The 19,860-nt window shown below is 64.5% G+C and overlaps 2 protein-coding genes across 6 annotated transcripts; one reads left to right on the top strand and one right to left on the bottom strand.

The window, feature by feature from the left end:
- Nucleotides 1-180: 180 nt before the first annotated feature.
- On the bottom strand, nt 181-11,918 carry ESPN (espin). 2 transcript variants are annotated; one of them, XM_059866460.1, is made up of 15 exons: nt 11,625-11,918; nt 10,623-10,816; nt 8,201-8,387; nt 7,922-8,104; nt 7,708-7,839; nt 7,442-7,616; nt 7,047-7,351; nt 5,347-5,508; nt 5,095-5,269; nt 4,781-4,807; nt 3,415-3,560; nt 3,045-3,326; nt 939-1,018; nt 846-857; nt 181-751 (listed from the first exon to the last, which is right to left on the bottom strand). In XM_059866460.1, the coding sequence occupies exons 1-15, from the start codon at nt 11,916-11,918 to the stop codon at nt 604-606; spliced, it is 2,502 nt and encodes an 833-aa protein (XP_059722443.1). In that variant the 3' UTR covers nt 181-603. The 2 variants fall into 2 exon arrangements, with proteins under 2 accessions (XP_059722443.1, XP_059722441.1); XM_059866458.1 differs by lacking the exon at nt 4,781-4,807.
- Nucleotides 11,919-13,363: 1,445 nt separating this feature from the next.
- Nucleotides 13,364-19,252, top strand: ACOT7 (acyl-CoA thioesterase 7). 4 transcript variants are annotated; one of them, XM_059866669.1, is made up of 10 exons: nt 13,364-13,471; nt 14,117-14,234; nt 14,638-14,794; nt 15,304-15,395; nt 15,530-15,644; nt 16,071-16,085; nt 16,669-16,755; nt 17,478-17,594; nt 17,789-17,973; nt 18,649-19,252. In XM_059866669.1, the coding sequence occupies exons 1-10, from the start codon at nt 13,419-13,421 to the stop codon at nt 18,751-18,753; spliced, it is 1,044 nt and encodes a 347-aa protein (XP_059722652.1). In that variant the 5' UTR covers nt 13,364-13,418; the 3' UTR covers nt 18,754-19,252. The 4 variants fall into 4 exon arrangements, with proteins under 4 accessions (XP_059722652.1, XP_059722653.1, XP_059722654.1 ...); XM_059866671.1 differs by lacking the exon at nt 13,364-13,471 and adding an exon at nt 13,908-14,027; XM_059866670.1 differs by lacking the exon at nt 16,071-16,085.
- The last annotated feature ends 608 nt before the right edge of the window (nt 19,253-19,860 follow it).

A 19,860-nucleotide genomic window follows, 5' to 3' on the forward strand; every position in this document is an offset into this window, starting at 1 on the left:
GACTGCCACTGGGGATGTGGCAACCACAGGTGGCGGGGAATGTGGGTGCTGGCAGAGATGCAGGCTGTGTGGGTGTTGGGGTGGTTCTGCTGATGTTGGTGAGGGGACACCGCTGTCGGCGAGCATGGCATGGGTGGGGGGTGGTGTGGGGAGCCCCAGGAAGGCGCGGGGCACTGCTGGCAGGGTTTATCGTTTTAATCGCTGGAAAGGCAGGCGGTCTGGGCAGAGGTGAGCCGGAAGCTGGCCTTGAGCGGCTCTGGAGGGGCAGTAGTGAGGGCGAGCGTGCTGCGACGGTGTGTGGTGCCAGCTGGGCGTGCGGTGAGCCCGGCCGCCGCGGCTGAGCCGGGCGGTGCGCAAGGAGCCGCGTGTCCCACGCCGCGGCAGCTCGCTTTGCAACCGGCAGCACAGGGTAGCGGAGGGCTGGCGGCAGCGGGATGTGGGGGTAGGGGGGGCTACGGGTGCCTGGGACGGTGGGGGGGGCTTCTCTGGGTTGGGCTGTGTGGCCATCCACGGCAGGAGGAGGGTGCCGAAGCATGTCGCGGTCCATGGGAGGACCTGCCAGTCTCCTCCTGCTGCGAAGAGCCAGGATGCGGTGTGGCGTGGCTAGTGCTTGGCTATGTCCCCCTTCTTGAGGATGATCTGTCGCTGCCAGGGCGCCAGCTTTGTCTCATCGTACCCGAGAGTCCTTAGCTTTTCCGACTGCTCCTTCTCCTTCTCCTCCTCCTCCCGCTTCAGCTTCTCCTGCTCTTTCCTACTTGGCAGCAGAGGGCACAGGGCGCTGCGGTCACCAGAGCCGCGGGAGCCGCCGTGCCCGCCCACCCAGGGAAGGGGCTTGCCGCACTCACCGTTTCTGCTCCCTGCGAAGGCAAATGGAAGAGTGCGGTTAGTAGACCCGCGGGAGTCGCCGGCTGCTGCGGCATCCCCCGACCCTGGCTCACCTCTCTTCCTCCAGCTTCTTGCGCAGGATGTCCCTCCTCCAGGCCGGCATGCTGGCCAGGCGTGCCTCCTCTTCCTTCTCCTGCAACAGACAGCCGTGTTACCGGCACTGCCCGCCCTCACTGCCGGCACCGTGGGGCCGCAGCATCATCCTGGTGCGCGGCACCACATCCTTCTGGCAGCGCCCTCCTCGGCACGGTACCGGTGGGGTTCACCGGCACATGGCTCGCCGATGCGCCCCTCAGTGCCCACCTTCCGCCGGCGCCGGGAGGAGGAAGGAGCCCGTGGCGTGGCCAGCCCTTGCAGCACACCACAGCTTTATTGCACGACACGCGGGGGCCCACGCTGCCCCGGCACAGCAAACGCCACACCAGAGGGGAGCGCAGCCTCGCCACTGCGCCTCCCACACAACACACAGCCACGACAAGCGGCACACACTACAACCTCGGCCCGGGGCCGCGCAGAACAGCGCCCAGCCTTCTGCCGAGCTGAGCTGCACCACGCGCCACACAGGCAGGCTAGCGCACCCGGGCACCAGCCCACAGCTGTCCCCTGAGCTTGCTGCTGCTCCATGCCACACCACTGGCACAGCCTGCAGCATCCCGTTGGACTCAAGTGTCGAACATCTCTGCCTCCTTCTCCTTCCAGAAGGAGAAGCTGCGGTCAATGAAGCGGCAGACGTCCTCCTCGCTGAACTCTCCTAGCTCCGGTACTGGCACTGCTGCCCCCTGCCCTTCCGGGGCCATGGTGGGGGACTCTGGCAGGCTCTCTACCACTGCCACAGGGTCATCCCCAAAGAAGTCCTGCACGAGGTCCTCAAAGCCGTCAAGCCAGTGGCGGTGGCCAGCCTCGACCTGCTCCAGCACGGTGCGGTGGAAACGGCGGACGCGGTTCCAGCTGTGGCTGCCCAGGCGGTCAAACATCTCGTAGCAGAGGAGGTGGCGGAAGCGCCGCTCCTCGGGGCTGAGGGGCATCTCCAGCAGCTGGAAGTAGCCCAGCATGAAGAGGTCGAGCGGGAGGCTGTCGTGGGGCATGGGCGAGCCGCCGACGTGGGGCAGGAAGTGTTGGGGCCAGTACAGCACCGTGGTGCGGCTCAGCCGCCGGATCTGACGCCCTGGGACCCGGCGGGCAACACTCCTCCAGCGGGCCAACAGCCGCCCCGCTGCCGGTCGCCGCCTCCCCGGCCGCCGTGGCCGTTCCTCCCCAGGCACTGCCGCGAGTGCCCGCTTCTTCCAGTGCTCCAGGAAGAGGAAGACGGCGCGCTCCTTGCACCCCTTGGGGCGTTCATGTGGGCTGCTTGGCTCTGGCAGCGCTGGCCTGCTCCTCCGCAGTGCCCCATCCCCATATTCCTCCTCCAGAATGGGCCGGCGGGTGCTACCAGGGGGCTGCCCCCGCTTGCGCTTAGTGACCCTGGGGGGAGGTGCAGGGGGTCCCCCTGGCCCCTCGTAGTTGGCCTTGAGGCTGCGGACAGAGACACCGCAGCCCAGGATCTCGCTCCGGGCGTCGTGCTGGGCACTGGGGCCGCCCCCTGCTCCCCCCGCCCCAGGGCCCTCCCGGCCTCTCAGAGTGGCTGGTGGTGCGGCCGGGCTCTTCGGCAGCGTGGGGGACTGGCTGCCGCGGGCAGGCGCGTCCTCGTGGGCGAGGGCGAAGAGCCGGGGTGCCAGGGGGGCGGAGAGCGGCACGAGTGGCAGCAGCTCCTCCTCCGGCCCCCCTGGAAGCGGCTTCCCCGGCTGCGCCTCGTGCATCACCCGCAGGCTCCCCAGCTGCCTCTCCAGGTGCTGCATATCCTCCTCCCGCATCGGCTGCCCGGCGGGTCCCGGTATGCCCCCGCGGGCAGGTGGCCCACGCCGGCACAGGGGCGGCGAGCGGTTCCCAGGCTGCGGCGGGAAAGAGGGCAAAGGGGCTCTTGAGGCCATCCCGCACACACCTCGTGCCACCGCCGCCGTGTGTGGCATCCCCGGGGTATGACACCCCTGCATGCAGGTAGGGTGGTCCCCAGCCCAATTAGGAGCCAGGGGCAATGCCACGCACGCCGTCTTGCCAGGTCCTGAGCTGCTTGGGCCATGGCCGCGCCGCGCTCGCCGCCGCAGCACGTGGGACCCCCCTACCTTGCGCCGCTGCTCCTCTTCCTCCTGCATGCGGAGCTGCAGCTTGCGAACCATCACCTGCCGCTTCCACTCGGGAATGGGCCGACCGTGCTCGTCTTGGCTCGGCACCAGCGCCTCCACTTCCACCGCTGCCCCAGCGCCTGCTGCCGGCACCGGTGAGCTTCCGTTCAGCACCGGCTCTGGAGAGCCCCCTGCCAGGCAGCGTGGCGGCCCAGCAGCCTCGGGGGTGGCCGGCGGGGTGGGCGTCCTGGTGGGTGACGGGGAGGACACTGGCGACTCTGCCTGTGGAAGGAGGGAGGGAGGGCGGTGGGCACTTGCCGTGCTGTGCTGTGCCGCGCCACCGTCTCCCCTGGCCCCCATCACCACCTACGTTGGCCCCTGCCTGGCCGCTGCCGGAGAAAACAGTGGTGAAGCCTTTGCTCTGTGGGGTTGGCTTGAGGCTCTTCCCAGCTTTGATCTCGGCCAGCAGCTCCGAATTGTCACCGGTGGGGGACATCATGTTGAAGGACTTGGTGCCTGAGTGGAGGCAGAAGGGGCAGTAAGGACCCCGCTAGCACCATCTCCCTGCCCCTTTGAATCCCCCACCAGCTCGCAGGGTAGGGGGGTGGAGGGGTGGCTGGCTGACTGTCCCCCTCCACGCCATCCAGGAGCCCCTGGAACACCCCTGAAGCAGCATCCGGACACCCAGCTCAGTGGTCCACAGGAACAGCACACCACCAAACTCCTGGGTCCATCAGACCCCAGTGCAGCAGCCCCCCAGCACTCAACAGCCTGGCACCCCAGCTCCACAGATCTGTAAGACCAGCACTCCAACAGCAGCTTACAGAGTCCATGGCACCCTGCTGCAGCAGCACCCCAGCACCCCAACACTCAGTTTCAAGGGTCTCAGCCTGGCCCCAGCCCCGAATGCCCCCGAGACACTATGTTGCAAGAGAAGCGTGCCTCTGGAGGGATGGCTCCGTGTCCGGTGTCAGCCCTGCCACTGCAGGACATCCCTCTACACTCCCCTGGCAGCTCCCGGCTGCGATGCACCGACAGTCTGAGCCAGACTCCCTTCCAGCCCGGTGCCCAAAGGGCTGCGTGGCACCTGCACCCCGGGGATGCTCTTCCCACTGCTCATGCCACCCGCCTCGCGAGCACCCACCGTCCGTGCCAGCCATGCGTGAGTCCCTAAAGACCCATGGTACCGTGCCAAGGCAAAGCCCCCTCCCCGCGGCCGGCGCCCGCAGCTCGCCCCGCTCGGCTGCGCCACGCCGGAGCCAGAGGGCTGCGGGTGCTGAGGGCCCAGCGGGACGCTCGCGCTGCCATCCAGCGCCGGCTGAGACCCCCTGGTCCCGGGAGCCGGCGCTAATAAAGCGGGCGCCGAGCAGCGGCCAAGCCCGCCGGCTGCAGTCAGCGGCGGGGGAGCGGCCGGTGCGCTCACGTGGCGGGGTCACGCCGGCCGGCTGAGCGCGAACAAAGGCCCTCTGTGTGCGGGACCGCGGGGCCCGGCTGCCCGCCCGGCCCTGCCAGCCCTGCCTGGCGCCTTCGGCAGCCCCGCACCGGCGCTCGTCTCCCCGCGTGGTACCGCCGGCCGGCGACGCGCAGCGAGGGCCCGGCTGCGGGAGCGCCGCGGGCAGGTGACAGTCCCCAGCTGTCACCAGCGATGCCCCGTGGCTGCAGCACAGGGCCTCTCCGGCTGTGCCCCGCGCCAGGGCACCCCCTGAGCAGGGAGAGCGTGGGGCCGCGGTACTTACTCTTCATCTGCCTGAGCGCCTTTCCTCCTAGGGAGAGAAGCAGAGAGGCGGCGCGGGGCGCGCGGCAAAGGAAGGATTTGGCCACCGCGAGACAAGAGAGAAGAGAAGCGGCCAGCAGTGAGAGCAGGCAGGGGCGAGCGGGCGTGGGGGCCCCCGCGCCGACACCGGAGGAGAGAAGGACAGAGAGGCTGTCAGGAGCCGCGCGGCCCAAGTGCCGCGGGAGGAGATGAGCCAAGGAGGTCAATGCCACAGTGCAGCCAATGGGACAGTGCCCAGGATCACTCCCCGTGCCCACCCGGCACCCTGCCACTTACTTCCCGTAGAGGAGGAGGAGCGGCGGGGGCCGGCGGGAGTCTCGGCGAGTGGGGGCGGCGGTGGGGGCGTCGGGCAGGCGGTGTCGGGCAGTGGTGGGGGCGGGGGTGGAGGCGGCAGCTCGGCACCAGACTTGCTCTCCCCATTGCTCATGGTGTCCGCCGACATGGGTGATGCCTGGAAGAGAGCATGGGCAGGCGTTGCTCGGTGCCCGTGCCACTGAGCTGTGCACAGGCTCGCGGCGCAGGGCTCACCTCCTCGGTGTGCGCCATTCGCTGGGGGCCTGGCTGCTCCGCCACAACGTGCCCCAGGTGCTTGTAGTAGTCACCGGTGCTCGGCTGCTTGCCGAAATTCCTTGACCGCCTGCTGGAGTCGGCCCGGCGCAGGCCCTCGGGACTGCTGTCACGCGATGCCAGCTGCAATGGGGAGCCCACCTCAGCCCCACCGTGCCCGGCTGTGACCGTGGCACAGGGCCGTAGTGGAGTAGGACCGTGCCAGCAGTTTGCCTTGGGGCAGATGCAGAGCTGGGAGGGACAGCAGGTGCATGCCCTGGGGTCTGTTCGGCAAACGGCTCTACCAGGGGCTGCGTGCCATGTTGGCAGCGTGTGGCATCAGTGCCTGGCACTGTGACCCCATAGCCTGTGCCCAGGATCCTGTCCAAGCCTCCCCCGGGATAACCCCCTGGGAACAGGAGTGCCGAGCCCCAGCCCCGCGGATTACAGGAAGCTTATCCCGCGCGGGGCTGGGGCCCGGTTCCAAACCTCCCTCTGAACAGGGCTCTCAAGCAGCGCAGCCTCAGCTCACCCCGGCGCATTCCACAGCGGCTTTGCGAGTTGTGCTGCTGAGTGCTGCGCTGCAGGGGGCTGTGCCTGCTGCCTGGGTTCGGGGTGCCATCATGGCATAGCCCTGCTCCCCTTGCTGGGGCCCCACTATTTGCATTTCCCCGATGCCACCTCCACCCATGGCATTTTCACAGTGAGCCCAGGTGCTCGCTGCCACCGCCACCAGCCCCAGCTAAGTCAACAAACGTCAGCTCAGTGTTTCCTACTCCAGCTGCCATGGGAATTGTGCCAAGCCTGGCTCCCACTCCGGCAGTCCCAGCCCCGGTCTGGCACAAGGGTCCGTGCCGCTGAGCCCCATTTCATGGGGCACCCACACCACTGTGGCACCACTCTGCCACATGCTCACACCTCCCCAAGGCAGTCCATTACTCCGGTAAGCGCTAAAGAGCCAAGGCCATGCACAACAACCACCGTAGGGTCCCAAACCCACCATGTGCCTGGCACACACTGCTCCGCTGAGACCCCCATCCTATGTGCCCGTCCCCCAGAGCATTGAACTCTGCCAGTGTCCTGACCATGCCCAGAGTCCTGTCCCCAGTGAGTTGGCGAGAGCCATGGTAGGGGGTCAGGGTGACCCCAAACCTACTGCATCCTTATGCCCCCCCAGCCCGCCATGGAGGGCTGCACCCCTCTTACCTGTGCACGCCTGGCTGAGCCCTCTCAGCTCCTGGCAGCGCTGGCTGTGCCACCCGACACCTGTGGCGCGGGCGACACCGGAGCTGGCCGCTCAGGTTACCGCCTGCGCAGCTGCCCACGCCCAGCTCGGCATGGTGCCTGTGGTATCGCCGGGCTGCATGGGAGCGGCTGCCATGCCATGGTGCTGCCGGGTGCCCCAGCCGGTGCAGCAGCGCAGTGGGCCCACCCAGTGCCATGGAGCCACCAGAGCATCACTAGCCCCAGCTTGCTGCATCCTCGCTGCTGGTTGAGCCCCAGCCCCACCAGTGCATGCCAGAGTTGTGGGCATGCGGCCTCCAGCTGGGACTGTCCCCTCCCAGCACAGGCAACCACTGCTCAAACGGGATGGGTGCCCTGTGGCATGTCCCTCCCGGGTGGTATGTCCCTTGAGCTGTGTATGGGGCGTGGTGCAGGGGATACGGTGCATGGGGCCGTACCTCTCGGCGCAGCGCCTGGCTCTCCACATGCCGCAGGTTGTTCTTGGCCCGCACGTAGATGTCAGCGGTGTGGGGGGCAGCGGGGGGCGCAGGTGCAGGGTAGCCAGGGGGTGGCGGAGGTGGCCGGGTGGTGGGGGGTGGGGGTGGTGGTGGGGGGAAGGCAGGGGGTGGTGGCGGCGGGGGACCCTCGCCTGCTGGGCCCCGGCCCCGTGGCCGCATCTCAGGGTCCAGCATGTCCATGTACGCCTGCATGTCCGCCAGCGCCGGCTCAGGCACCCCTGCGCAGGGCAGGGGGTCAGGGGGGGCTGGACCGGCACCCCCCGCCCCGCGCCCCCTGGCCCCGCACTCACGGGCGGCGGGGGCCCCTGGGGGGCCGCCCCTCTTCTCCCCGGTGCTGGACTGGCTGGAGTGGCAGGAGTCGTAGTTGGAGAGGGTGCTGGCAGGGGAGCCCACCTCGAAGCGCGCCTGGGGCACCGACGCCGTGGTGTTGGGCGATGACATGCCCGAGTCGGGCTGTCGGCATTCCCCATCCGCCGAGGGGTCTCGTGACAGCACGCGGTGCTCCACGCTCTGTTAGCACAGCCGAGGGGTCAGGCAGCAGGGCAGAGGTGGGGAGGCCCTGCATGCTCCCTGTGTGCTCCCCACGCCCTCATCCCCGTACCATGTTCTCCACGGTGCGCAGGTACTGGGCACAGTGGCTGTGGCCATTGTAGTCAGCGAGGTCGGCTGCTGTGTAGCCATCCTGGTCACGGATGCTGAGGTCGGCACCGTTCACCACCAGGATCTGGCAGCACTGGGGAGAGTGGGGGTGCATGGCAGGGCTGGAAGGAAGGGCCCCCCCTTGCCCTGACACCCTGTTGGCCACCGGCACCCACCTCCAGCTCGCCATTCTCGGCAGCATCATGCAGCGGCGTGCCACCCCAGCCATCGGCAGTGATCTCCCCGCCGTGCAGCAGCAGCCAGCTCAGCACCTTGGCGTGGCCGCGGCTGGCGGCGAAGTGCATGGCCGTGGCCCCCTCAGCATCCCGCTCCGACAGGCTCACCGTCGTGAAGCTCATCTGTGTGGGTAGGTGGGCTGAGCACTGGGGCTCTGCGCCCTGTGCTGCGCCACCGTACTGTGCCACCACGCCGTGCCGTGCCTGGACAGCGCTTACCAGCCATACGATGACAGTGTTGTGGCCCATCTGGGCGGCAGCGTGCAGTGGGGTCATGCCGTCGTAAGCACATGCGTGGGGGTCAGCCCCACAATCCTGCACCAGGTACTGGATGATCTCCAGGTGGCCTTCCTGGCAGGCGAGGTACAGTGGGGTGGCCCCTGTCTTGGTCTGGGCACTCAGCGTACTGCAAGTGGGGCACAGCACCCATCACCTGTGGCCACTGCTACTGCCAGGGCTGGGACAGGGGGCAAGCAGGATACAGGGACATGGGGGCTTGTGGGACACAAGGAACATAGGGAGGTGCAGGGGAGACAGCTGTGGGCAGGCCAGGCAGTGCCAGGGCTGTGAGCTGTCCACCCCATGGCTTCCCATAGGTCCCCATGCTGCTGCAGTGGCTGCAGCTGCAGCGGGAGGTCACTAAGTTAATCAGCCAGCTTAGGCTAAGCTCCTTCCTCCGGCTGTTTTTGGACACTGCAATTTAGTCGTATTTTAAAGTAAGCTGCTTACACAGCACTGGCTGTGGAGCCGGCGGGGAAAGGCCAAACTGCGCCATGGCTCTGCCTGGCCCAGCTGCTGGGTGCTGGTGTCCCCTCACTGCCCCAAAAGGCCTTGGCATCCTTGTGTCTCTCATCCTGAATTGTGTATCCCAAATTGTGCAACCCAAATCCTGAATCCCACATCTTTTACCCCACATCCCCCATAGACCCATAATCTACATCCCACATCCCGCATCCTGCCTCCCGACCCCACAGGAAGCTGTTTTATTAAGTGCTCCATAAAATAAACCTGTTGAATATTTAAAAAAGGAAGAGCAATAAATACTCTGCTCTGTTATCGCAACGATCGCAGGCCCTAAATAATTGATCCCTGTAACTGTGAGACGGGCTGTGGCCAGCACTCCCTTCCCACTGTGCCTTGCATGCCGAGCCACTGAGTGCCTGTCCCGCCGCCCAGCAGTGCCAGGCTGGCACAGCCCTGGGTGCTCCCTGAGCAGGGGCTGGGGATGGGGCTTGGGGCAGTTGCAGACTGGGGTGCAGGAGACAGCGGGAGCAGGGGCACAGGGTCAGTCCCTGATTCCCACTTCTCAGTAATTGGGAAGGGGTTAAGCCACTTGGGCACCACCACTAAACTGCTTTGCCAGATGGCTGAGACCCCATGCTGGGCCACCGGCTGCCGGGGGCGATGTGAAGGTGGGCTGGGAGCGCCAGCATCCCGCAGCGGCACCGGCACCGGGGATTGGATTTCGCAGCTGTAACGGAGCCTCCGGGCAGGCTCGGGGCTGGGAGCAGGGCCAGCCCTGAATAATTCAGGGAGAAGGCGGTGATAGCAGCGGAACAACTCCGGCAAGCAGCGTGAAAGGCAATGCGAGCGCCATGCCACACCTGGACTGACACAGTGGGCATCGAGAAGGAGCAGCGACTGGTTTGGAGCTGGGCTTGGGCTGCAGGGGTTAATCCCAGAAGTGCTCAGGGCTAAACTGGCACACGTGGGGCAAGGAGATAAAGAACTGGGGCTGGGACAGCCTTGGCCAGTAAGTGCTATGGGATCCAGGGATCTCTGTGGCCCCGCCTGCAGAAAAAGATGCAGGGCTCTGGTGTTGTGTCACCCAGAGACAGAGGGGTGCCGAGTGCTGGTTCACGTCCCGCTGCCTCAGGACTCCCTGGATGTGGGAGAGCTGTGCAATCCCTCTCATCCACAACCCTGGAGCCCTCCAGGGACAATGTGGAGCAACAGCGCATCCCCCCGGCTCCGCTTTGGCTGGGCCTGTGGGTTATTTCTAGTGGCCTCTGCCCACCACAGGAAATCGGATTAGCGGCCACCTAATCACCTGCTGCAGCCTCGTGGCGAGGCCCGGCATCGCGGGCCCTGTGGGCTGCTATGCCACGTAACCGGGGGACCAGCCCGGCCCCAGGTACCGCGCAGGAGGAAAAGCGGGGATGCTGCCGCGACGGAGCCCTCTGGGAGAAGCTGCCGTGTCCAGCAATGCCCACGGACCTGGGCAAGCGGAAAGGTCGTCTCCGGCGCGGGGAGCAGCCTCTCCTCGGCGGTCAGCCTAATCCATTTACATAACAGCGGGCGGACAAAGGCGGCTGTGTTATCGCCCCGCGCCAGGAGCCGACTCAGCGGCCAGTGACAATATTTCTGCCAGCGCTCGCCCCTCTCCTCCTCTCCCTTTCTTTCTGGGCCATAAAGAAGGTGCAGCTGGCTGCCCAGCCTGATAACGCGGCCGCGTTGCCCTTGGAGCTGGGGGATCAGGGTGGCTGCAGCATTCGTCCCCAGTGCTGGCACCTTGCCCAGTGGCTGGAGGGAGCGTTGGGGGCCACAGCAGGCACCCTGTTCTCCCACTAGCCCATCTCCTGCTGGTGGGTGCCAAGCTTCCGGCAGACCCTGTCTCGCTGCCGGCAGTGGGGGCCGTTACCTGGGGCAGTGTCCCAAGAGGAGTCTCAGGGAAGGGAAATCCCCTTTCACTGCGGCATAGTGGACGGGCAGCGCTCCCGTGTTGGTGGCTGCCGTGGGGTCGCTGCCTCCAAAGCGGAGGAGCCAGTCGATCACCTCATGGTGACCGAAGCGGGCTGCCAGGTGTAGGATGGTGGCACCAGAGTTGTCTGTGTCCTGCAGGAGGAAGTGGGACGGCTGTCAGTGCCAGGCACCAAGCCCTTCCGGCAAGGGGGTTGGGGACCGAAGGCAGCCGTGGGGCATCCCCCAGCCCGGAGCTGGTGCCAGGCGGGTGGGGCGGCCAGGGTGGAGTTCCTGTCCGTACGGAGCGGGGCTGGAGCAGGAGCACAGAGCATCGGAGCGACCGTGGGACTAGAGTGTCTGCCTCCGTCAAGGGCCTGCGTCCGCACACAGTGAGTGCAGCACAATGCCCTCCTTGTTCTACCGGCCGCGGCGCCCCTAACCGCGAACTTGCCGCCGAGCCCCGCTGTGCCGCCGGCCCGTCCGCCCTCCACGCTCGGTGGGGCGCGGGTAGCGCTGGCCCCTGGCCAGGAGGTCGCCGATGCGTGCTGACCCCTTCCTTCCCGATTAATCTCCGCTCCCAACCCCGCCGCCTCCTCTTCCTTCGGCCGTCACATGTCTTTAACTCTCGGCCGGCCCCGGGGCAAGCCGCTTACCGGCGCGGTCCCGCCGTTGTGTAACCCGGGAGGGGGCGGCAGCCCCGGGCAATATGTGCTACCCTCGCGGCTGAACCCCTCCAGGATGCCGGGGACTCTCCGGGTCCGTCGGATGCCGGCCGCTATGCACGGCGGAGCTCTGCCCGTGCCGGCTAGGACGGACCCCTGCTCGCCGTCGGCAGAGTTGGAAGCACCACGCGTGACCGTCTCCCCTCGGCCACAGCCACCCATACGGGACCGCGGAACTCCTCCCCCGCCACCCGCTCCACCGAGGGACCCTCCGCCTCCCCCCGCGACCCCCCTCGCACCTGCACGCCGCAGCCCCCCTGCGTGAGCAGCCACTGGAGACAGGCGAGGTTGCCGGTGGCGGCGGCGTCGTGGGCCGGCGTGGCCCCGTTTCGCGCCCGCGCGTCCCCGCGGAGCGCGGCCTCTGCCGCCAGGTACCGGAGGCAGGCGAGGCGACCGGCGCGGGCAGCGTGGTGCGCAGGGGACGCCCCCAGGGCGTCCCGTAGCCCCGGCCGCAGTAGCCCGGCCGCCCGCAGCCCCCGCAGCGCCTCCACGTCGCCCTGTCGCGCCGCCTGCAGCGCCCGCTCCAGCGCCATCCCGGCTGCGGCCCCGGCCCCAGCGGCCCCGGCGGCGGCCCCGGCCCCGGCGGCCCCGGCCGCCGCTTGGCACTGTGCGGCGCTCCCGCCTCACCGCCCCCCGGCCCCGCCGGCTCCTCCTCTCCCTCCCCCGGGGCCGCCCCTCCGCCCGCCCCGCCCGACGGCGCGGCGATTGCCCGCTGCTCGGGACCCCCGCACGGCTCCCCCCGGCCTCTGCTGGGGCAGCCGCGCTTTGCCGAGTGGCGGACGGGACCGGTGCAAGTCCGGGTGGACCCCAAAGCGGACCGTTCGCGGCTGCCGGCGCCGCTGTCCGCGGCCTTGTGGAGCGGCCCTACGGGTGTCCCCTCCAGCCACCCGCCCAGGCAAGAGGCGCGGCAAAGATGGGCTCCTCCGGCACCCTCGACGTGCGCTGCCGGTCCTAGCAGCGCAGGCAGAACGGGGGTCGCTGGGGGGAGGCGGAGGGTCCCTCGGTGGCGTGGGTGGCTCCGCCTCAGCCGGCTGAGGCGTGCTGGCAGCCGGGCACGGTCCGCTTTGGTATCCACCCAGCCTTGCAGCGGTTCTGTCTCGGCTGCCACTGAAAAGTGATTTTATGAATCGCTGTCGGGGCAGCGGATGGCGTGGGAGACAGGGGGGGAGACTCTCCGTCAGGACCGCGGACAGCGGAGGTGCTTCTCTATCAGCACCGAGGACAGAGCAAGGCCGCCCTGCCCGCCTCCTTCCCTGCCTGTCCCCCGCCCTCCCTGCCCGGCCCTCCCGCCCTGCCCCGCCGGCGATTTATAAACCCGGTAGCGGCATGGAGAGCGGGAGCGTCATGTCCCCACCGGGCGTTGCGCGGAAGGCACCCCGATTCCGGCCCCCCTCCTGCCTCCGCCGAACTGTTCAAATGACAGCTCCGGCATTTCCGGGCCCCCGCGCCCGCGGGCGGCCCCTTCTGCCCGCAGACCCTCCGGTCCCTCACGGAGACGCTCCGCCGCGCTCCCACCGACGAGAGCTGAGAGCTCGCGGTCGGTGAAGCCCTGAATGCCGTGGTTCCCGGCACCCCGTTTCCCACCGGCGCGACCCTGAACCTCCTCCGGACACCGGCGCCACCCTGAACCCCCTCCGGACCCTGCGAGCTGTCACTGCCTGCTCGGGACTGTAGCCACAACCCGACCCAAAAACCCGGGGCGCCCACGGAAACTGTGTTACAACCGGAGAGAGCCGACGGTGCCGGGAACGCGGGCGGTGCTGCCCGTGCCGACCCTAAGCCTCTGGCTCCCCACGAGTCCCCGAGCTGGCAGGGCACTCCTGGGCGCGGCGGGGCGGGGCGGCCCCAGTCCCGGTGCGCTCACACGACTCCGCGGGCAGCCCCGGAGCCGCCCGGCTCCCCGAGGCCCCGGCGCTCCGCCCCGCGAGCTGTCCGCCAATAGCGCGGCGCGGCGGGGTGTGTCCGGGCGCGGCGGGGCGGGGCCAAGCCCGGCGGTGCCGCAGCGCCGCTGCGGGCGGGGCGCCGGTGCCGCCATGTCGGAGCCGGGGGCCGCGGGCCCTAGCCCGGCCGCCATCCAGGTGTCCAGGTACGGCCCCGCTGCGGTCGGGGACCCGGACAGGGCTGGGCAGGGAGGCGGGCCTGCTGGGGGCCGCGGGCGGGTGCCGGTCTGCAACCGAGATGCTGCCCGCCCTGCTGCCGGCATCGGCGGCGCCGCCCGCTTTAGTCATGCTGTCAGTGACACCGGGCGCGGGCACAGCGCAGCAGCACCGCGCCCGTGCTCCGTGCTGCGGGGGCTGGGAGCGGGCAGGGCTGCTGCCGTTCTCCCGGGCGCGGTTCTCCCGCCTGTGTCCCCGCGGCTCCTGGACAGCAGCTCCTGTCCGTGCCAGCGCGCAGCCGCTGCCTCAGTGCCCCCCGGGCCGTTTTTCGCCGTTGGCAGAAAGCGGGGCTGCTGCCGGGAAGCCGCGTGGAGCATCGGCACGGGCCCGGCTCGGTCTGCGCCGCACCGGGGCCCGGCGGGGTGGGGCCCTGGTGAGACGCCGGGTGCCCCGGCAGAGGCGCCCTGCTTCCTTCCGCTCACAGCGGTTTCCCTCGCCGCTCACAGGAAGCCGCATGCGAGCAGCGATGTCTCGGCAGCTCAGCCGGTGGGCGATATGCTGCCTTCGGGCAGCCGCACCGGGGCTGAGCTGGGGAGCGGCAGGGGTTATGAGCTCTCGTGTGCCTCCTTCGGCAGGATTATGCGCCCAGACGACGCCAACATCGCGGGGAATGTCCACGGGGGAACCATCCTGAAGATGATCGAGGAGGCAGGAGCCATCATCAGCACCCGCCACTGCAATTCCCAGGCCGGGGTGAGTAGGTGCTGGCGTGTCTGGCCAGCCACCTCTGGCATGGTGACTTTTCACTCCCTGCCCTGTCTCACTGGGAGTGTTTGCTCCTGCATGCAAACCACTGCTGTCTCTGGCTGCAGCTGGGTCCCGGTAGCTAGAAGCATTCTGCTGAAATTGTGGTTTACCAGGAGAAGCATTATTACTCATTATTGCTGTTAATGTTTTAACTCCTGAAAAGGCGCGTTGGGGCAACCCCAGTGTTGGTTACAGATGGGGAAGGAAGCACGGCCAATGGCTGATAAGGTGGCAGTTGCAGTATCCGAGCTGCACATGGCATGGCTGGTTTGGCTGGTCTTAGGGAGCTGCCAGCTGTGGTCCCGTGGCGTGGCTGTGATCACTATCTTGGCTGTCTCACTGTCCCCAGGAGCCCTGTGTGGCTGCACTGGCACGGGTGGAGCGGACGGACTTCCTCTCGCCCATGTGCATTGGCGAGGTGGCCAACGTCAGTGCCGAGATCACCTACACCTCCCGGCACTCAGTGGAGGTTCAGGTCAACGTCATGTCTGAAAACATTTTAACAGGTGGGTGGCTGCTGGTGGCTGTGTTCCAGAACACCAGGAATAACAGCGTTAAGCCAAGAGCTTGCAGCGGTGACCCCATCCTCTGCTCCGTCACTGGCAGCATTCGGCAGAGAGGAGATCTTGCGTGTTTATTGACAGAGCTGGGAGCAGAGGGAGGGCTGGTGCTGGGGAGGGAGGCCAAGCAGGCTCCCTGGGATTTATGTCTCCATTGTAGTGAAAAACAGCAAAATCTGTTTGTAGCTCTTCCTGCCTGATTTGCTGCCTGCGGCTGCCTTTGGCCTGAAAAAGTCCCTTTTCCTGCTGTTGCTGTGACAACCAGTTCCGCTTGCTGGGACATCTTCCCAAAAGCACATTGTCACATCCGCTAAGAGCTAAAGCCTGGTAGGAGCCAGCAGGGCAAGGGGCCATCAATGCCAGTGGCATTGCCAGTGTGTGCCCAACCCCAGACCGGAGGCAGGTACAGCACTGCTGGCCTTGGCACCATCACCTGCTGCCCCTTTCTCCTCCAGGGGCAAAGAAGGTGACGAACAAGGCGACTCTGTGGTATGTGCCACTGTCCCTGAAGAACGTGAATAAGGTCGTTGAGGTTCCTCCCATCCAGGTAGGACAGCTCACTTGGGTCCCCCCAAACTGGAACTTGTTCTCCCTGTGGAATGGCACTTTCTTGGCCCTGTTGGCACTCTCAGCTGTGCCAGTGGCTGTGCCAATCCCCTCCTTACCAGCCTTCTATTCCAGTATGTGAGAAAGGAGCAGGAGGATGAGGGGAAGAAGCGCTATGAGGAGCAAAAGCTGGATCGGCTGGAAACTAAGCAGAGAAATGGTGACGTGATCTTACCTGTCATCAACCCAGGTAACACGGGCAGTGTGAACCCAGTGCAAATTGCCCAGCAGTACTGGGAGACCAAACTGGTCCCCTGAGCATCCCCAGGTTCCTGTAGGTGCAAGTGTGCATTCTGAAACACCACAGCAGGGATGGGGATAGGATTTTGGAGCAGCAGTCTGTGAGTGGAGAGGGAGCTGAGTGGATGCCTGTGGTACCCTGAAGGGGCTGGTGCATGGACATCCCCTCTCCAAAACCCTGTTCCTGTATCCTAGTGTGCTTGTGTGCAGCTGGAGCTGGTTTTGCTCAGCAAAGGGTAAATGCAAGTGGTGGGCAAGGATGGCCTCTACGCCTGGCTGTGGTTTTCAGGCAGAGGTGGAGAGGTGGCACATGAGGAATGTTGGGGGATGAAAGTTGCTCAAATGCTTTTTTCTCCTTTGTCCTCCCTGCTCACAGACCGGCAGACAAAAGGTAAGGTTCAGCGGGCACGGCTCTGTGGGTGGTCACCTTGAGTGGGACTGGGCTGCTTTTCATTTCTTTGAGCTTTTTTAACATCTGTCATCAGATAGAAAACACAGCTACTTCTGAGAGAAGATTTCCTCTGCTGGGAGTTTGAGGGTGTGACTTCTGTCACCTGGAAGTTGTGGTGGGGCAGGGCTGGGGGCATGGGGGTGAAGATCTTCCCACCAAGGGGAAAACAGGGTCTCTATGCAGCAGGGTCTAGGAGGTTCAGCTGAGGGGGAAGCAGACAGCAGTGTGACCCAGTTCACTCCTGTTTGCTTTCATGCTCTTTGAAAGCCTGAAAAGAAAGAAATGAGCTGAGCTAGAATAAAGTGGATGGGTGGAGATTAGAGGGAGGCATCAGCCCATCAGATGGTGAACAGTGTATGCTCTTGGAACTTCTCCAGCCTGGTTTAACCACTGGTTTCAACATAGTTCAGCTTTGCACAAGCCAGCCCTATGTTTTCTTCCTTTGGACAACTTCAGACCGGGGTGTACGGTGGGGTATGGGTGCCAGCTGAGTAGCTCTCACCTCGCTTTGCTCTCTAACCAGAGCCACACACCGTTGGCTACAGCCAGTCCAGCCTGATCCACCTGGTGGGCCCGTCGGACTGCACACTGCTGGGCTTTGTGCATGGAGGTGAGTGAGCGCTGCCCTGCACAGCACCCGGGTTTCAGGTCCAGGTGCCTTTTCCCTGGAGGAAAGTGTGGTTGGAGAATGACTTTGTTTTTGGTGGGCTCTTCCTCTGGAGGCACACAGGCCCCTTTGCATTGACTGTCAAAGTCAGAGTTGCTTTAGCTGAGACAAAAACTTCATATTTTTCTGTGCCCCAAAAACTCATGTACTCGAACTGTAAATCCTACAGTTTTGTCATCGCCTGTGAGATTGCAAATCCTGGAGTACAAACACGCAGCGTGTGACTGCTATTACCTGAAGTAATTTCCTCTTGGCTGGCAGCGCCCATCACCTGCAGGGCTGGCACATGTGGTGTAAACCCTGGGAGAGGTGTCTTTGCTGAGAGCTGGGACAACACATACCTAATCCTTAAACAAACAAAACGAACATGGCTCAGAGCTGTTTCAAGGTTTGTGGGACTGATATCATCTTGTAAGGGTAAAGTTTGCTCAGAGAAATTTGGGAGAGACAGAGCTGACCTTAATCACAGGATTAAGGGTCCTGTGAGGATGTTGCCCTGGTACTGACAGGAGCCGTTGTACTGGATTTTCCTGAAATTGGGACTTAGTCTCTGGTCCAACTCCCCAGCATAGCTTTGGCCATGCTAAGGCCTTACTAACCTTTGTGTGGTTTTCCTGAAATCCCACTGACTTCCCTGAGACAGGACCCTCTGCTTGCCGTCACAGGTGTCACCATGAAGCTCATGGATGAGGTTGCTGGGATTGTGGCGGCCCGCCACTGCAAGACCAACATCGTCACTGCCTCGGTGGATGCCATCAACTTCCATGAGAAGATCAAAAAAGGTACCAAGGGTGGTGACAGGCACTGTGATCTGCTGTGTTGCCACACCCTGGCTCCCTTGGATGTGCTTTCAGGACATGCTGGCAGAGAAAATTAGACCCTGTTTGATTAATCCCCTGCTCTGCTTAAGACATCGCTTAAGCATAAAACATGCAGGACCCCTTGCTCCCTTGACTAGCCCCTCTCTGTTTCACAGGCTGTGTCATCACAGTCTCAGGACGTATGACATTCACAAGCAATAAGTCCATGGAAATAGAGGTCTTTGTGGATGCTGACCCGTTTGTGGATGAGCCTCGGGAGCGGTACCGTGCCGTCAGCGCCTTCTTCACCTACGTGTCCCTGAGCAAGGACGGGAGGCCCCTGCCCGTCCCACAGCTGCTGGTAAGAGCTTTTATCTCTGGATTGGACCCAGCAGGGCCATCACCTCTCCTGCTCCTCCTGTGGCAGAGCCCAGCCCAAGAAATCCTCTTCCCTTGAGTTACTCAGCAGAAAAATATGAGCACGAACGAGACTTCCCAGGACAGGCTTCAGGGGGTTATTTTGTTTTTGTTTTATTTTTGTTTTGTTTGGTTTGTTTGTTTTTGTTTTGAGGTTGATTTGTATTGTTTTTGTTTTGGTTTTTGATTGTTTTTGTTTTGTTTTGTTTTTGTTTTTTATTTCTTTTGAAAATTGCCAGTGTGGAGGTTGGGGATTTTCTCCTTTCTCATTGTTGAGGACAGGCTGCATGCACGTCCTGCACTAGGGGACCCTGAGTGGCAACGGAGGCCCCCACATCCTTAATTGCTGCTCCCCATGGTGTCCCCATTCCAGCCTCCTGCCTATGTCATCTTCCCTAATCCTGGCAGGGCTTTGCTGACACAGTGCTCCTGACTGGGGGTGTTGTTTAATATTTGATGTGGCAGAGGTCACCTTCTTAATGCAGGCCATGCTGGCTGTCATGTTGCGTGTTTGACAGAGAGCAGCACCTCACAGAAGTGTGAGGGGAGGCGTGTTTCCCTCCCGCACACACTTGTAGCACAGTGACACTGCAGCTTTGCACTCTTTCTGTGACCCCAGACGGAGACCGAGGATGAGAAGCGTCGCTTCGAGGAAGGGAAGGGCAGGTACCTGCAGACCAAAGCCAAGCGGCAGGCGCAGATGCAGCAGGCTGCCCAGCAGTGACCTGTGTGGCACCAGCGCCCACCAAACATACAGGTTGTTCCCGTTCGTTTTGTGTCCGGCCCGCGCCAGCCCCGTTCCTCCGCCCGCCCCAGCCTGCTGCCGGCTCCACCGCTTTGCTGCTGATGGGCTCAGCATCGCAGACCTCGTGCTTCAGGTGGCTGAAGCTCCCTGAAAGCCCCCAGGAGTCTTCCCAGGCACTCGCCATCTGCCTCTAGAGCCCTTGTTGGTGTTTGTTCTGTTGGTGACGCTCCTGCCTGTGTCAGAGCCAGGCTGGAGGCGTGTGGCGGCTCGAGGGGCGCGTGAGGCCGCGAGTCTTTGTGCTGCTGTGTGTGACTCGCTGGTTTGTCCTACTGTGCACACCAAAGCTTTCGTACGTGCTGTGCCGCGCCGGGGCCGTACTGAATGTCTGTGACATCTCTAGGTAGTTTTCTGTGCGCATCTAAGTTATTTAAGGAATCCTGTGGCATAAATAAATTCTGTTTCATTGACTGGAATGAAAGGCTGACACTTTTATTTCAAACAATTGTGCTTTTCCTCCCTCCCCCAGATCCGCCCACGCTCCCTAAGTGGCGCCAGGCGCTCCCGGCCTTGTTTTTAAGGAAGTCTGGTTGTTTTAACGGGACCCTCAGAACAGTTCCTGCTGGAATGGGTTCCCGGTTTGGGATATTTAACAATTAACTACCTGACAGGAGGTTCTAGTGAGGTGGAGCCTGGTCTTTTCTGCAGTGCCAGGACAGGGGGTAACGGCTTTAGGCTGACATAGTGGAAATTCAGAACAGGTATCAGCAAATGTTTTCCCTGTTCGGGTGCTCAGGCAGCAGGAAGGGGATGGAGTCACCGTGCCTGGAGGTGTTTAGCAGCATCTGCACCTGTCGCTGGGTGGTTGGCTTAGGGATTACAGTGGCGGTGCCGGGCAGGAAGTGGGACAGGATCACGGAAAAGGTCCCCAACGCCGACGGCTCCGTGGCCGAACCCGCACCAGCCCCGGTAGCCGCGGCCCGGGCGCGTCCCACAGCACCGGCGGCGACCGCCACCCAACTCTCGCGAGAGCAGCACGGCTCCGCTACTGCCGCGGCTGCGCGGGGCGGGGCTCTCGCGAGAGCGGCG

The sequence above is a fragment of the Haemorhous mexicanus genome, chromosome 23 (genome assembly GCF_027477595.1).
Source record: "Haemorhous mexicanus isolate bHaeMex1 chromosome 23, bHaeMex1.pri, whole genome shotgun sequence".
Taxonomy (NCBI): domain Eukaryota; kingdom Metazoa; phylum Chordata; class Aves; order Passeriformes; family Fringillidae; genus Haemorhous; species Haemorhous mexicanus.

What these genes read in the sequence shown, in the direction of transcription:
- ACOT7 (XM_059866669.1), top strand. Translation starts at nt 13,419, where the DNA reads ATGTCGGAGCCGGGGGCCGCGGGCCCTAGCCCGGCCGCCATCCAGGTG. An exon ending in GCCGCCATCCAGGTGTCCAG is followed by an intron (nt 13,472 to 14,116) that starts GTACGGCCCCGC and finishes CTCCTTCGGCAG; the next exon opens with GATTATGCGCCCAGACGACG. An exon ending in GTCTGAAAACATTTTAACAG is followed by an intron (nt 14,795 to 15,303) that starts GTGGGTGGCTGC and finishes TTTCTCCTCCAG; the next exon opens with GGGCAAAGAAGGTGACGAAC.
- ESPN (XM_059866460.1), bottom strand. Translation starts at nt 11,918, where the DNA reads ATGGCGCTGGAGCGGGCGCTGCAGGCGGCGCGACAGGGCGACGTGGAG. An exon ending in GAATGGCGCACACCGAGGAG is followed by an intron (nt 5,270 to 5,346) that starts GTGAGCCCTGCG and finishes GCTCTCTTCCAG; the next exon opens with GCATCACCCATGTCGGCGGA. An exon ending in GCGGCCAGGCAGGGGCCAAC is followed by an intron (nt 3,327 to 3,414) that starts GTAGGTGGTGAT and finishes CTCCTTCCACAG; the next exon opens with GCAGAGTCGCCAGTGTCCTC.